This window comes from Oryctolagus cuniculus, chromosome 5 (genome assembly GCF_964237555.1).
Source record: "Oryctolagus cuniculus chromosome 5, mOryCun1.1, whole genome shotgun sequence".
In the NCBI taxonomy this organism is placed as follows: domain Eukaryota; kingdom Metazoa; phylum Chordata; class Mammalia; order Lagomorpha; family Leporidae; genus Oryctolagus; species Oryctolagus cuniculus.
Genome location: NC_091436.1, coordinates 71764161 through 71778061, shown reverse-complemented (window position 1 = coordinate 71778061; position 13901 = coordinate 71764161). Strand labels below are relative to the sequence as shown.

General features: G+C 41.9%; 1 protein-coding gene and 1 pseudogene across 1 annotated transcript; both read right to left on the bottom strand.

Moving 5' to 3' along the window:
• Positions 1-1048: 1048 nt before the first annotated feature.
• LOC138849908 (U2 spliceosomal RNA) lies at positions 1049-1158 on the bottom strand (annotated as a pseudogene).
• A 72-nt stretch (positions 1159-1230) lies between these two features.
• Positions 1231-13513, bottom strand: MCHR2 (melanin concentrating hormone receptor 2). The gene is given in 5 exon segments (XM_070074926.1): positions 1231-1531; positions 5546-5600; positions 6065-6153; positions 8913-9107; positions 13210-13513. Coding segments are annotated over 5 exon segments (903 nt in total). The 5' UTR covers positions 13473-13513.
• Between the last annotated feature and the right edge of the window lie 388 nt (positions 13514-13901).

Sequence of the window (13901 nt, the reverse complement as noted above, 5' to 3'; positions counted from 1 at the left end):
AAGCTCGTCTCTGACTTTCTAAAAGGGGCTCATTAAAAATCAGTTCCAGATGTCTACATGGACCAAGCAACTTTATATACTTAAATGAAAGAGGTGCTTTACGGATGTCATGTAGAAACAAAATAGCACTATTTGAGTTTGTTGAGAAAAAGGTTTAAAAAGCAGTTTTTCTTTGCTAACTACACCAGTGGTCATGTATCATACAAACCAAAAGAGGAAAGTATAAATAGGAATATTCATGAATTTTAGGTCTACTTACTTTCTGTATCTTTGAACATATAGCACAACCTAAAGTTTCTTAATGATGTTTAATATCCTGAAGTGAAGTACTAAGATTAAAATGATGATGCATTTTAGATAGAATGTACAAAAACAAAGTTAAGTCCAAAAGCTTAAACCATCAACTCATTTCTTTTAGACAAGTTCTTTTCTTGAGGGACTGCAGAGAAAAACAAAAGAAACCAAAATTAACGACTCTTTCCAGTGTAAGTTCCGGCTGCCAAAGTGTGAAGTAGAAAAGACAAGTAGGCAGACCTGGAATTTAGCCCAGCTGTCACATAGCTGTGCAGCATAAGACCTATGGTTTAACCTCTCTGAGCCCTAGCAAACAGTGAGAGAAATGATAACCTCACAGTTACACATTGCATATGCGCAATAGATACTAACTGTTGTTCTAAAAGGCAGGGCTTGGTTATAGAAGGGACTAGATTACCAATAAGAAATTGATATTTTTTGTAAATAAAAATGACCAGATTTCAGAACTTGCTTTGAGGTGGTGCCCTCTCAGAAGCCTCAAGGGCAGTGTTATAAGTGAGGATACAATGTAGAGGGCAAGTTCAAATTCCTTTGTGAGTTTTGAGTTGATGGTTATAAGTGATCATTTACCAATTACTAGTTCATAGCATACTGAAACAACATATACAAACACAGAACTTGGGGATCAGAAACCAACCCAGTCCATACCCCCAGTACAGACCATCATTTATGTCTTGCTGGATTATCATATTAAAATCATGCATTTGAGTGGCTATATTCTGTTCTATGGGACCAAGAGTCACAAATACAGAAGAAGAATAAACATAGACCTATTGGTTCACCTGCCCTTTCTGATAAGAACAGATACTACACTTGATCTTAGCCAAAAGGCCGAGAAGCGATCACCTGCCCTTTCTAAGAACACCAGTAACATAAGCAAGCTGACTTTTAAACTCTTGGTAGTCCACGACTGTCCTAAAAGCTTGATTTCACTATGATTTCCTTCTCAGCCACCTTCCTCTGTAGTCAAGGCAGACGTTTTCGGAAATTTCCACTCAGCAGAATGTAGAGAAAAGTATTAATGCTGCTGCTGGCATAGCTGAGACAGATGAAGAGGTAATAGCCCACATAGAAGAGCAGCGTGGGCTGCTCCATCTGCAAGTTCACCAGCTGTATCACATGATAGGGGGTGGCACTTAGGATGAAGACTGCCACCAGCACCAGCACCATCTTTGTCAGCTTCATCACTCTCTGCTTTGGGACACTTGGATTGTGGCTACAAGGGAAATGTTGACATAGACAGAACATGAGCAACCATAGAAATTATGGGAAAATGATTTCCTAGAATTTTGTTTGACAATTTATGATGGCTTTGTAGTGAGACATGAAGCTCATTTTCATATTTCTACTTACTCAGAGCATTATGAAAAGACTTTTCATTCCTATTAAAAAATTCCCAAAGTTTTCAAAACTGGAACATTTTGAGAAAAGTAAACAAATAAGATAGTATTGAATTACTCAAAGTGTGAACTAAATATACACAAGTTTATACCGATATAAAAGATTGAATAAAACGAGCAAAGTCAAACTTTCTTTACTTAATGTGAATATATGCAGACACCCCCTTTTAGGGAGAAGGAGCCAAATTCCAACTTTTTCCTTTCTCTCTTGAATGTGGGCTATACTTAGAGACTCAATTCCAAAGAAGAGTAGGAAAAAGGATAACCAAGTAGTGAAGAAGCCTGGAAAACACTACTTTAACCAAGCAACCAAGGCTAAGATCAACAGATGTGTCATGTAGCTATTGTGTGAGCCATGTTACACTGTGATAGGAAGAGCTCATTTTCTTCAATAATGTATATAACTATAATCTAATCATGATACACTACCAGACAAACCCAAAATGACAAACATTCTACGGGATACATGGCCAGTACTCCTTAAGGCTATCAAAATCATGAAAAGCAAGAATAGAGTAACACAGTGTCCCAAATGAGAAGAGGCTGGAGAGACCTGACAAACAAAACGTATTGGCCTGGGTTGAACCTTGGAACAGAAAGGTTTTCATGGAAAAACTAGTAAAATCCAGTTAAGGATTTAAATTCATTAACAGTAAAGTGCTGGGACCAGTGCTGTGCTGTAACAGGTAAAGCTGCATCCCATATGGGTGCTGGTTCCAGCCCCTGCTGTTCCACTTCCCATCCAGCTCTCTGCTATAGTAGAAGATGGCCCAATTTCTTGGGCCCCTGCACTCATGTGGGAGACCCTGAAAAAGATCCTGGTTCCTGGCTTCAGATCGGCTCACCTCTGGCCATTGCAAAATTTAGGGAGTGAACCAGCAGATGGAAGATCTCTCTCTCTCTCTCTCTGTCTCTCTCTCTTCTCAGTCTCTATAACTCTGTTATCTTTATACTTTTATATAATTTGAAAGTAGATTCTAAGATACAAAATGCTTTAAATTCCTCATATTTTATTATGTTGTATCATATTTAGACATTTAATAAAAATTTCCCTGGAACATGGTGGAAGTAGCCCTGGGAATAATATTTTTTAAAAAAGCCTGGGAATTGAAAACCTAGGACAACGATTCCTCTGCTGTTTAGCACAGCTGGCACCATCATCCTTCTATGTCTTGCATTTTGAAGCATTACTGGATGGTAGCAGCTTTGTTTCATAAGATTCTCCTAGCATTTCCAAGTAAAGGAAAAACATAATCTAATTTACAAAAACTAATTTACAGAACTGTTTACAAAGGGCCCAAGCCACCCTTTCAGCTGTCAGTGCCTTAGAATTCCATTTGAACCTATTTCAACCTTGTCACCAGTTCACTCTATCATAAGTTTAGAAGCTCAAAATTCTCTAGAACAAAAAAAGTACTAAAAGGGATAAAGTATTACATTGTACATCAACAGTCAGGGCAAGGGCTGATCAAGTCATTGTTTCTCATAGTGTCCATTTCACTTCAACGGGTTTCCCCTTTGCTGCTCAGTTAGCTGTCGCCGATCAGGGAGAACATATGATATTTGTCCCTTTGAGACTGGCTTAATTCACTCAGCATCATGTTTTCCAGATTCCTCCATCTTGTCGCAAATGACCGGATTTCATTGTTTTTGCTTGCTGTATAGTATACTATAGAGTACATGTCCCATAATTTCTTTATCCAGTCTACTGTTGTTGGGCATTTGGGTTGGTTCCAAGTCTTAGCTATTGTGAATTGAGCTACAATAAACATTGAGGTGCAGACAGCTTTTTTGTTTGCCAATTTAAATTCCTTTGGGTAAATTCCAAGGAGTGGGATGGCTGGGTTGTATGGTAGGGTTATATTCAGGTTTCTGAGGAATCTCCAGACTGACTTCCATAGTGGCTTCACCAGTTTGCATTCCCACCAACAGTGGGTTAGTGTCCCTTTTTCCGCACATCCTCGCCAGCATCTATTGTTGGTAGATTTCTGAATGTGAGCCATTCTAACCCAGGTGAGGTCAAACCTACTTGTGGTTTTGCTTTGCATTTCCCTGATTGCTAGTGATCTTGAACATTTTTTCATGTGTCTGTTGGCCATTTGGATTTCCTCTTTTGAAAAATCTCTATTGAGGTCTTTGGCCCATCTCTCAAGTGGGTTGTTTGTTTTGATGTTGTGGAGTTTCTTGATTTCTTTGTAGATTCTGGTTATCAACCCTTTATCTGTAGTATAGTTTGCAAATATTTTTTTTCCCATTCTGTTGGTTGCCTCTTCACTTTCCTGACTGTATCTTTTGAAGTACAGAAACTTCTCAATTTGATGCAATCTCAAATGTTAATTTTGGCTTTGACTGCCTGTGCCTCCAGGGTCTTTTTCAAAAAGTCTTTGCCAGTACCTATATCTTGCAGGGTTTCTCCAATGCTCTCTAATAACTTGATGGTGTCGGGTCATAGATTTACGTCTTTAATCCATGTTGAGTGAGTTTTTGTGTAAGGTGATAGGTAGGGGTCTTACTGCATGCACAGGGTGGATGCCATTGTAATCCATAAGCTGTACTTTGGAAATTTATATTTACTAAATAAAAGTTAAAAAAAAAGGAAGCTCAAAATTCTCTATAGCTGTGGCTGCTGCCCTTTCCTTTTCTTAATAATATACAACTTCCAGTGAATTTCATAAAGCTAAGTGGGAACAAATGTTGTGAGCTAATAGATCACTTCAACTTTTGGTTCTGGGGTTTGCCACAAACTTTGATTAATGGTAATTCAATTATTCACCATATATTAATTTTTTATTCTTCACAATGTTATAGATGGTGTGTAGGGAAATCCAGCAACCTGCCTGCCAAAGAAACACAAAAATCTACTCAAAAGATAAATTTGAATAATGTTTTTTAACACAGAATGTTATATAATTACTGACTATATTCGTTTGAACAACTTATTATGTACCATTTCAAGTTAAGATCATTTAAATTTATTCATGAAGTTTTAGAGACAAGAGTCTTTAACAATTCTTTCCAAATGTATCCTCTGTAAGTCAGTCTTTGGTTTTATTTACTCCTAGTTAATTTCCATCTAATATTACTGAGATCCCTCTCCTCTAAATTAAAAACAACTGAAAGGTTGCACACAACATCTATGATATTTGAGTATATACACAACTTTGCAAAATGTACAACTAAAACTTTTAAGTAACATCGTTTATGACAGATACAATAGAATCTTGTGTTTTGTTTACATTTTGTGAAATTACAGAATCAATAACTTCAACATTTATCACTGACAGATCCTGAAATAACTGTCTCAGAGTATTCCTATTTTCAGGAAATACATTTTATAAACATATTAATGCCCATCGATCTATGTGGGATGTATTTCAAATGATCATTGCTTAAAATTTGTGTAGATACGTTAGGATATCAGAATTGAATTTTAAGAACATTGAATTTTTTTTTTTGACAGGCAGAGTGGACAGTGAGAAAGAGACACAGAGAGAAAGGTCTTCCTTTGCCGTTGGTTCACCCTCCAATGGCCACCACGGCCAGTGCGCTGCGGCTGGCGCACCGCGCTGATCCGATGGCAGGAGCCAGGTGCTTATCCTGGTCTCCCATGGGGTGCAGGGCCCAAGGACTTGGGCCATCCTCCACTGCACTCCCTGGCCACAGCAGAGAGCTGGCCTGGAAGAGGGGCGACTGGGACAGAATCCTGCGCCCCGACGGGGACTAGAACCCGGTGTGCCAGCGCTGCAAGGCGGAGGATTAGCCTAGTGAGCCGCAGCACCAGCAAGAACATTGAATTTTAAGAAATTTAGCAAAACAAGACAAACACTTACCACTTGACATCTTTATTTTGTTGATACATCTCCCAAGTGTGGGGAGCAAACCGGACTAGACTGAGTTACTGGAATTAAGACTTATTCTATGCATCTGCTCTCCCACAATATGGCGCTGGGAGAGAAGTAAACAGCTTCCGCACAGCTGCCTCCAGTTCAACTAATAAACTGTAGGACTTGCTCCTGATTGGAGGAGAGCAGCGTACTCGGCGTGTGGGCAGCCGAGTTGGGATTGGCGGAGGAGGACTATAAAGGAGGAGAGAGACGGCATGCACCAGGAACATCTAAGGGGAACATGTAGCTGAAGAAACACCTGTGCAGCCCCCGAGAAGAGCCGGCCGGCGGTGTGCCGCTCCCCTGCGGAAGTGGGGAATGTGGCCAGGGGGAACTGCCCTTCCACGGAGGTGGAAGGGATAGTAGCCAACCCGGGAAGAACCAGCAGCAAACCCGGGGAGGGCCGAGCAGACAAAAGAACAGCGCAGGGTCCTGTGTTGCTCCTCCACGAAGAGGGGGAGCGACACCAAGTATGGCATAAAATTAAAATATAGCACACCAAAATCAAGGGTAAAGGGAAGAAAAATGTTGTTATTGTTAAATAAAGTGTATACCTGTGGGAAGAGAGACAGAGAAAGAGAGAGAATTGCTACCATTATATCCACTCTTTTAGGAACTGTCATTTACTTATGCTTATCATTACCTTTAGTGTTATTACCAATAACAAGAAGCAGCAGTAACATTTGTTGCATAGCTTTGCATATTTTAACCCACTGGATCTGTGCAGCCTCATGAGTACAAAGTTGTAAGTATCCTCGTGACAGAAGAAGAAACCGAGGCCCAGAAGTGTTGTGTGGCTTGTCCAAGGTTACCCATTAATAAGTGGTAGAGGTGGTATTTTCCTAGGCAAGTAGTTGGGTTCCAGAACCCAGGCTTGTAATCAAGACTCTGGATGGCTTCTCAAAGAGCATGAGATCTCTTTCATGCTCTTGCAAGGAGAATTCTCAGGTGAGCCACTTCACTCTTGCACAAGTACCAGGTGTCCTCCTTCCTGGTAGAACCTTGGTCTCAGTGAAGGAAGGTGAACTCAGGTTGGCTGGGTGGGCCAGGTGGTGGATGGAAGACCACTTTATCTTTTTCTACCTCTGCCTCTGCCTCTCTGTAACTCTGCCTTTCAAATAAATAAATCAAATCTTTAAAAAAAAGATTAAGTGTAATTTGGTGCATTACAGAGAAAGGGAGAGACAGAGAGAAAGGTCTTGCATCTACTGGTTCACTCCCCAAATGGCCACAATGGTTGGAGCTGAGCCTATCTGAAGCCAGGAACAACTTCTGGGTCTCCCACGCAGGTGCAGGGGCTCAAGCACATATACCCTTTTCCACTGCTTTCTCAGGCCCTATGAGGGAGATGGATTGAAAGAGGAGCAGCCAGGCTACAGACCTGTGCCCATATGGGATGCCGGCACTGCTGATAGAGGCTTAGCCCACTTTGCCACAGTGCCAGCCCCGTTATTACTCATCTTTAGATTGGTTTAGAAATTAAACTATCTCACACTACTTACTCCATTTGTGGGTCTTGGATTTCCAGCTCTCCAACTTGATGATAAAGGCAGTAATGGTACCTTGTGCAAAATGTCAACATTTTCAGTCAATCCTTCATGTGTCATTTTCTATTGGTGTTGGTCATTTTATGATGTAGTTATGAACCATCATACCTACAACCATTTCAATTATAAGTCAATCCACCACTTTGGCTTCAACTTTGTCATATTCCCAAATTCTTCTTATTTAATCTTATTAAGGGAAAGAGACTTGGTTTTTACTGTCTCAAGACAGAACAGAGGGCCGGCACTATGGTGCAGCAGGTATAGCTGCCACCTGCAGTGCCAGCATTCCATATGGGCTGCTCCACTTCTGATCCAGCTCTCTGCTATGGCCTTTGAAAGCAGCAGAAGATGGCCCACATGCTTGGGCCCCTGTACCTGTGTGGGAGACCGGAAAGAAGCTCCTGACTCCTGGCTTCGGATCGCAGCTCCAGCCATTGTGGCCATCTGGGGAGTGAACCAATGAATGGAAGACCTCTCTCTCTCTGCTTCTGCCTCTCTGTAACTCTGCCTTTCAAATAAATAAATAAATCCTAAAATAAAACAAAACAAAAATCACACATAGGGACAAGTGTGGCACAGTGCATTATACCTCTGCTTGCGATAACCATATCCCACATTGGATCTCCAGTTCCAATCCAGCTATTCCATGCTTTCAATCCAACTTCCCAGTAATGCACCTAAGAGGCACCAGATAAGTCCCTAATACTTGAGTTCCTGTCACTTACATAGGAAAACTAGGTGGAGTTCATATCTCCTGTTGTCAGCTTGGTCCAGCCCCAGCTGTTGTGGGCACTTGGAAAGTGGATCAGGAGATGGAACATCTCTCTGTGTGTCCCTCTCTTTCTTTCATTCTGCCTGTTAAATAAATAAATAAGTCTTTTTAAAAAAATCTCATGCCTGAATTTCAATTTTCAGCACCAAAAGGTAAATGTTAATTTTTCCTTTAATTTTTTGCACAAACTTTCTTGAAGTTCTTTCATATTAGTTCCCCAATGGCTAACAAGATGGCTGAAAACAACAGAAGCTAACAGTTCTGGAAACTAGATATCTAAAGCCAAGCTGCTGATGGGGTTCTTTCTTCTTGGAGGTTCTGAGGAAGAATCTGCTTCATGCTCTCTCCTAATTTCTGGTGGTTCCTGTTACCCTCTTGGTGTTGCTTGTCTCATAAACTGCTCCCTGTAATCCATGTCTTTGCACATGAGTTCTCTCTGTGCATCTCTGTGTATCTCTCTGTTCATGAGGACACCAGCCATCAGAATGAGGGCCAACTCAAATCCAGTAGGATCTAATCTTAACTTGATTTTATCTACAAAGAACTTATTTCCAAATAGGATCACATTGATAGGTAAAGGGGATGTTGGAACTTGAACATATTTTGGGGGGAGAGTTTACCACAATTCAAGCAAACTACAATGGAAAATTGATGAGGTTTGAGTCCGGGTAACACTTAAACTCTCTTGGAAATGCTCCTCTCTGGCTTGCTGCACTCCAGCCATGTCTGTCTGCCATGGATCTTTAAAATCCATATTTAAATATATTTGCACCCGCTGAGGTTACATGATCAAATTCAAAATCTTTTTCAAAAGGCTACCCTCTTGTTAAAATCAAGCTATCACCTGGATTGCGTGCAGCAGAAAACGAAGTGTGGAGATGGGGGGAAGAGAATCTCCAAGGACACTCTTGGAGGCTGCTCACGTGTTGACAAGGAGGAAGGAGTGCTTCACAACTTAATTCAACTCTATTTTTCTTAAGTTTTAACAACTTACCAGAGTACATCGTCAGGGGATGTTAAATCAAAAGCACAACTCTCGACGCCGTCTTTAAATTTGATGACCTTCGAGTAGACCCAGACGGGCAATGCCAGAATGCAGGAAACTGCCCAAAGGCCCAAATTGATGCGAATGGTCTTGCACCTTGTTCTCCAACTCGTCACTCGAAATGGTTGGACGAGGGCCAAGTACCTGCAAAGCCAGTTAAGAAGGGTTTGGAAACAATCAATAAAAGCACTGAGCTCCAAGGATGAAAGGTTCAGGACAAGAGTAAATTATTAGTATTATTATCTTCCTTGAAGCACACCTCTATCAGGGCAAAAGAAAGTTATATTTTTTAAGAGCTGGCTGGTACCTGTAGAGAAAACAACTCTTGACCCTGCAAGTCTGAATAAACCACTCACAGAAACAGCTGTCACTGCCCCAAACATACTGACAATGGTAGAATTCCACAGTGCAAACTCTTTCTTTACAGAGGCGCTTCTATTGTAAACGAGCCACTAGAAAACTTTGTTTTTGACCTTCATCCCTTTAGGACTTTCTGATGTAGTGGCAGGAGGGAAGAAACTGGGGTGGGGGGTTGACGGGAGAATCCTCAGCAAGACGAGGGGCAGGAACATCAGAAAGGCAGCTGCTCACTTGGATTTACCATAGCATCCCCAGGCTCTGCAAGTTTAGTTCACAGAGACCACTGAGAGGATGAAAAAGCATGAGGAGGATGTAAATTCCTCTGGGAACTCAGGCCAGAGGCCAGAGGGAGGAAATGGGCTAATTTCATGGGGAGGGGTTTTTCTTTTTCTTTTCTTCCATTTTAGATCCAGAAAAAAAGGATCATCATTAATCAAAGTTGAAATCTTGACATATCAAATACATCTCATCCTACAGCAAATCCGAGAATAATTTTTTCAGAGCTATCCAAAAGCTAAAGGATGAAAAAGAGAGCTGGGACTCAAGAGAAACATATTTGACAAATCACAGTTTTGCTGGGGGATGGGAATCAGTAGAAATCAAATGGGAAAAAAAATGGTTTCAATGGTCGCTTCCTTTTCTCCAAGTTTTTGTAGAGCTACTTAATGAAGACTCACAACAATGAAAACTTTCCTGCTCTCTTTCTCTTTCATTTTGCACAAGAGGTATGATGTTTTGCATTCAGCTAAGGGACCACTGGGCAAACAGGGAAAGGTTTTTGGCCAGGGACCTCAACTGCCCCTGCTTCTGCACACTGCACCTACATTCAGAATGATGACTGACTGCATTGGGGTCAAGATCACTGCTGGGGCAGGGCAAGAGGCAGTGATCCTGATCCCGTTGCAGCCAGCCGTCATTCTGACTGGAATCAAACAATGATGGAGTCTTGCATAAGTGAGGGAACCTTCTCTGATTGCACCCCTCCCCAGATTCAGAACCCTTCAATGGTTTTCTGTCATTCTGCATAAAATTCAGATGAAATTCTGAATTCAGAAAAAATTCTGAATTCTTATCATGACCCACAGAGTCTTTCTCCATCTGTATCCCCATGCCACGCCCTTCCTGCCACTCTTCTTTGAAGCCCTTGTTTACTGGCTCCTTCTCAGAGAAGCCTTTATTGGCCACCTGCTCTACGTAAGGGGCCATGCCTGTAAGGGTGTTTCCTTTTCCTTGTACATATCACTGTGTGGAAATACATGTTTATTCACATGAGTCTTCACTTAATGTCTGTCTATACCAGTAGACTTGAATTCCTAGGAGGGTAGGGGCCTTAACTATTAGTTTAAGGTCATTGTATCCTCTGTGTCCAGCACTCTCCAGTGTATGGTGTATGGTCAATAAATATTTATTGAATGAATGAATGAATTGGGAATTCTGCCTCCTGTTTATTTTTTATAGCATTTTACTTATTTATAATTGGAGAGGGAGAGAGGAAGATGGGGGGAGGGAGAGAGAGAGAGAGAGTGAGAGAGCGCTCAGAGCTGTCATCTGGTTATTTACCCCCAAGTGCTTGTAAGAGCCAGGACTGGGCTACGCTGAAGGCAGGAGCTGAGAATTCAGTCAAGGTCTTCCACATGGGTGATAGGGACCCAGCTACCTGGGCCATCATCTGCTGCCTCCCAGGGTACGTATAAGCAGGAAAATGAAATCGAGAACAGGACAGGGACTCAAACCTTGCCACTGACTAGGGGATGCAGGTGTCCAGAGTAGCAGTTTAGATGCCCAGCAAGTATCTCTTACTTATTGACTTGTGATCCTCTAGAGAATTTATTTACAAAAGCAACCTCTAATGAAAGTTTTAAGAAGATTTTATCTGGAGGCAAATATTTTAAATACTATGGATGTTTATATTTTGCTATGTAGACAGGAATCCACTATTAAACATCCTGTATACTTGAAGTTATTACTACTCAGAGAAATTAAAATGAAAATTGTTTGAAGCATTTGAAATATATGATCCATTTATTTGGCAATTAATATTATTTAAATATATAAACAATAAGGCATACGGATGGCACTGACATTTGGTTATGGCCTAACAAAGAAAACCTCATTTCTATTTTACAAACTTGCAGAGTTTGTTGAATGTTGATAAACTTAGTAGGTAGGGTAAGAATTATGAGAAATGACAGGAGGTAAAAGGTTCTGTTTTACAAAATCTCCATTGTCTCTTATCACCCAACCTTCTAGAATGAGGGCCAGGAGGAGGAAAGGATCCACCTAAATGTCTTAAGTAAAATTTTAGTGTGCTGTGTGCAGCCATATTAAAAGAGAACGAAACACCACTCAGGCATGTAACAACACACATGCATACAACTTGTCAACATTAGGAATTGTATACAGTTGGTTTGCACAAAGGCAGAAAATGTCCATATGCTTTATTTCTAGTCCATTTGTTTCATTTGTAGTAAAAGGTTTACAGCAAGAAGACAAATACCCTCCTTAAAAATAAGCCATTTATTTTTGGCCGGCGCCGTGGCTCACTAGGCTAATCCTCCGCCTAGCGGCGCCGGCACACCGGGTTCTAGTCCCGGTCGGGGCGCCGGATTCTGTCCCAGTTGCCCCTCTTCCAGGCCAGCTCTCTGCTGTGGCCAGGGAGTGCAGTGGAGGATGGCCCAGGTGCTTGGGCCCTGCACCCCATGGGAGACCAGGAAAAGCACCTGGCTCCTGGCTCCTGCCATCGGATCAGCGCGGTGCGCCGGCCGCAGCGCGCCGGCCGCGGCGGCCATTGGAGGGTGAACCAACGGCAAAAGGAAGACCTTTCTCTCTGTCTCTCTCTCTCACTGTCCACTCTGCCTGTCAAAAAAAAAAAAAAAAAAAAAAGCCAATATTCTCCTGTCAAAGGTATCGGGTCCAAAGGAGCTTTTATTGTCCCAAGAATGGGATTACTATTGGAAGGTCCTGTTGCTACTCTACAGTGGGTCTGGACAGTGTAGGGCCTTCTGCCTGGTTTTGGAGCCCTGGCAAGCTCACAGGCACTTCTCAAGACACAGTCACACAGGCTGGCATCAGTAAATTGATTTAAAAATGTGATGTTAATTCTAAATTGAGAAGCACCTTCTTTATTGTGAGAATTCCTTTGTAGAAAAGCCATAGGATATAAAAATGCATAAAATGTTACCAACATTGCTCATTTCTGTTAAAGTGAATAATTTATATGAATCTTGCCATCACTTTGTTTATCTGTCTAAAGAATTTTTCATCATTTCCCCACCTCAAATGGCCACTTGCAAGGGTGAGAGATGCAGAGCTCAGGAAGAAGTCCTAGATGGATCTAGGAAGTTTAATGCACCCTTCAAGACTGATATATTTACTTGTTCATTCATTCAGCAATACTTTTGGGAGCTGTATCCATGGACAAAGACTCTGCCTTTGTGGGATTTACTGTTGAGGAGACAAATAACAATATGCACATACATACATAAATTACGTAATATACTGAAGCAAGAGAGAAAGAAAAGCTAGATCAGAACAAGGGTGACCACATGTTGGGCTGGGTGGGAAGCTAAAGGTGGATGGGGATTTTGAGTGGGTTGTTCTGGAGATTTCATCTCACTGTGATGTGTCTTGGGTTGTCTTCAGGCCTGCTTCTATTTGGGGAGAGCTGTTTGTGGAAGTTCTGGTATCTGAATGATACCCACCTAATGAAAATAGACATCTGTGAAAGTTGAAATAATGTTCTTCGGTCCTCCTACAATAAAACAAACAAAGGAAGTGGAGCCTTGCTGTTGGGATCCAGCACTGACATTGCTGAACTTGGAAAGAACATGGGGGAGCATGGGAGCCTCTGAATTAGGTTAAGGTCTTTCAAAATCTCCTCATTTACCTATCCATGCTCATTGCAGTCATGATGGCACTACAGGCAAACTGGTTGCAGGTATGCAGGGATGTGATCACAGTGCAAAGAGGCCCCCCAAATACCCATTCTCCTCCCTGGGCCCACTGATGAATAAGAAAAGGCATTCCAATGATGTGGACCAAATCAGCCACAGCCGGGTTGCAGATATAAATACCAGGGATTGTTTTTTTTCTAGACCTGAAAGAAATGGAGAGAAACTGGGAACTGATATTGAATGTAAGCACTTCCATCAATATATGCCAATTGTCAGCAAAAGTTAATAGCCATAATGATATTTATTTATTTATTTATTTATTTTTTGACAGACATAGTGGACAGTGAGAGAGAGAGACAGAGAGAAAGGTCTTCCTTTGCCGTTGGTTCACCCTCCAATGGCCGCCGCGGCCAGCGCGCTGCGGCTGGCGCAGTGCGCTGATCTGATGGCAGGAGCTAGGTATTTATCCTGGTCTCCCATGGGGTGCAGGGCCCAAGCACTTGGGCCATCCTCCACTGCACTCCCTGGCCACAGCAGAGAGCTGGCCTGGAAGAGGGGCAACTGGGACAGAATCTGGCGCCCCGACCGGGACTAGAAACCGGTGTGCCGGCACCGCAAGGCAGAGAATTAGCCTAGTGAGCCGTGGCGCCAGCCAGCCATAATAATTTTTAAAAGCTAAAGGAAA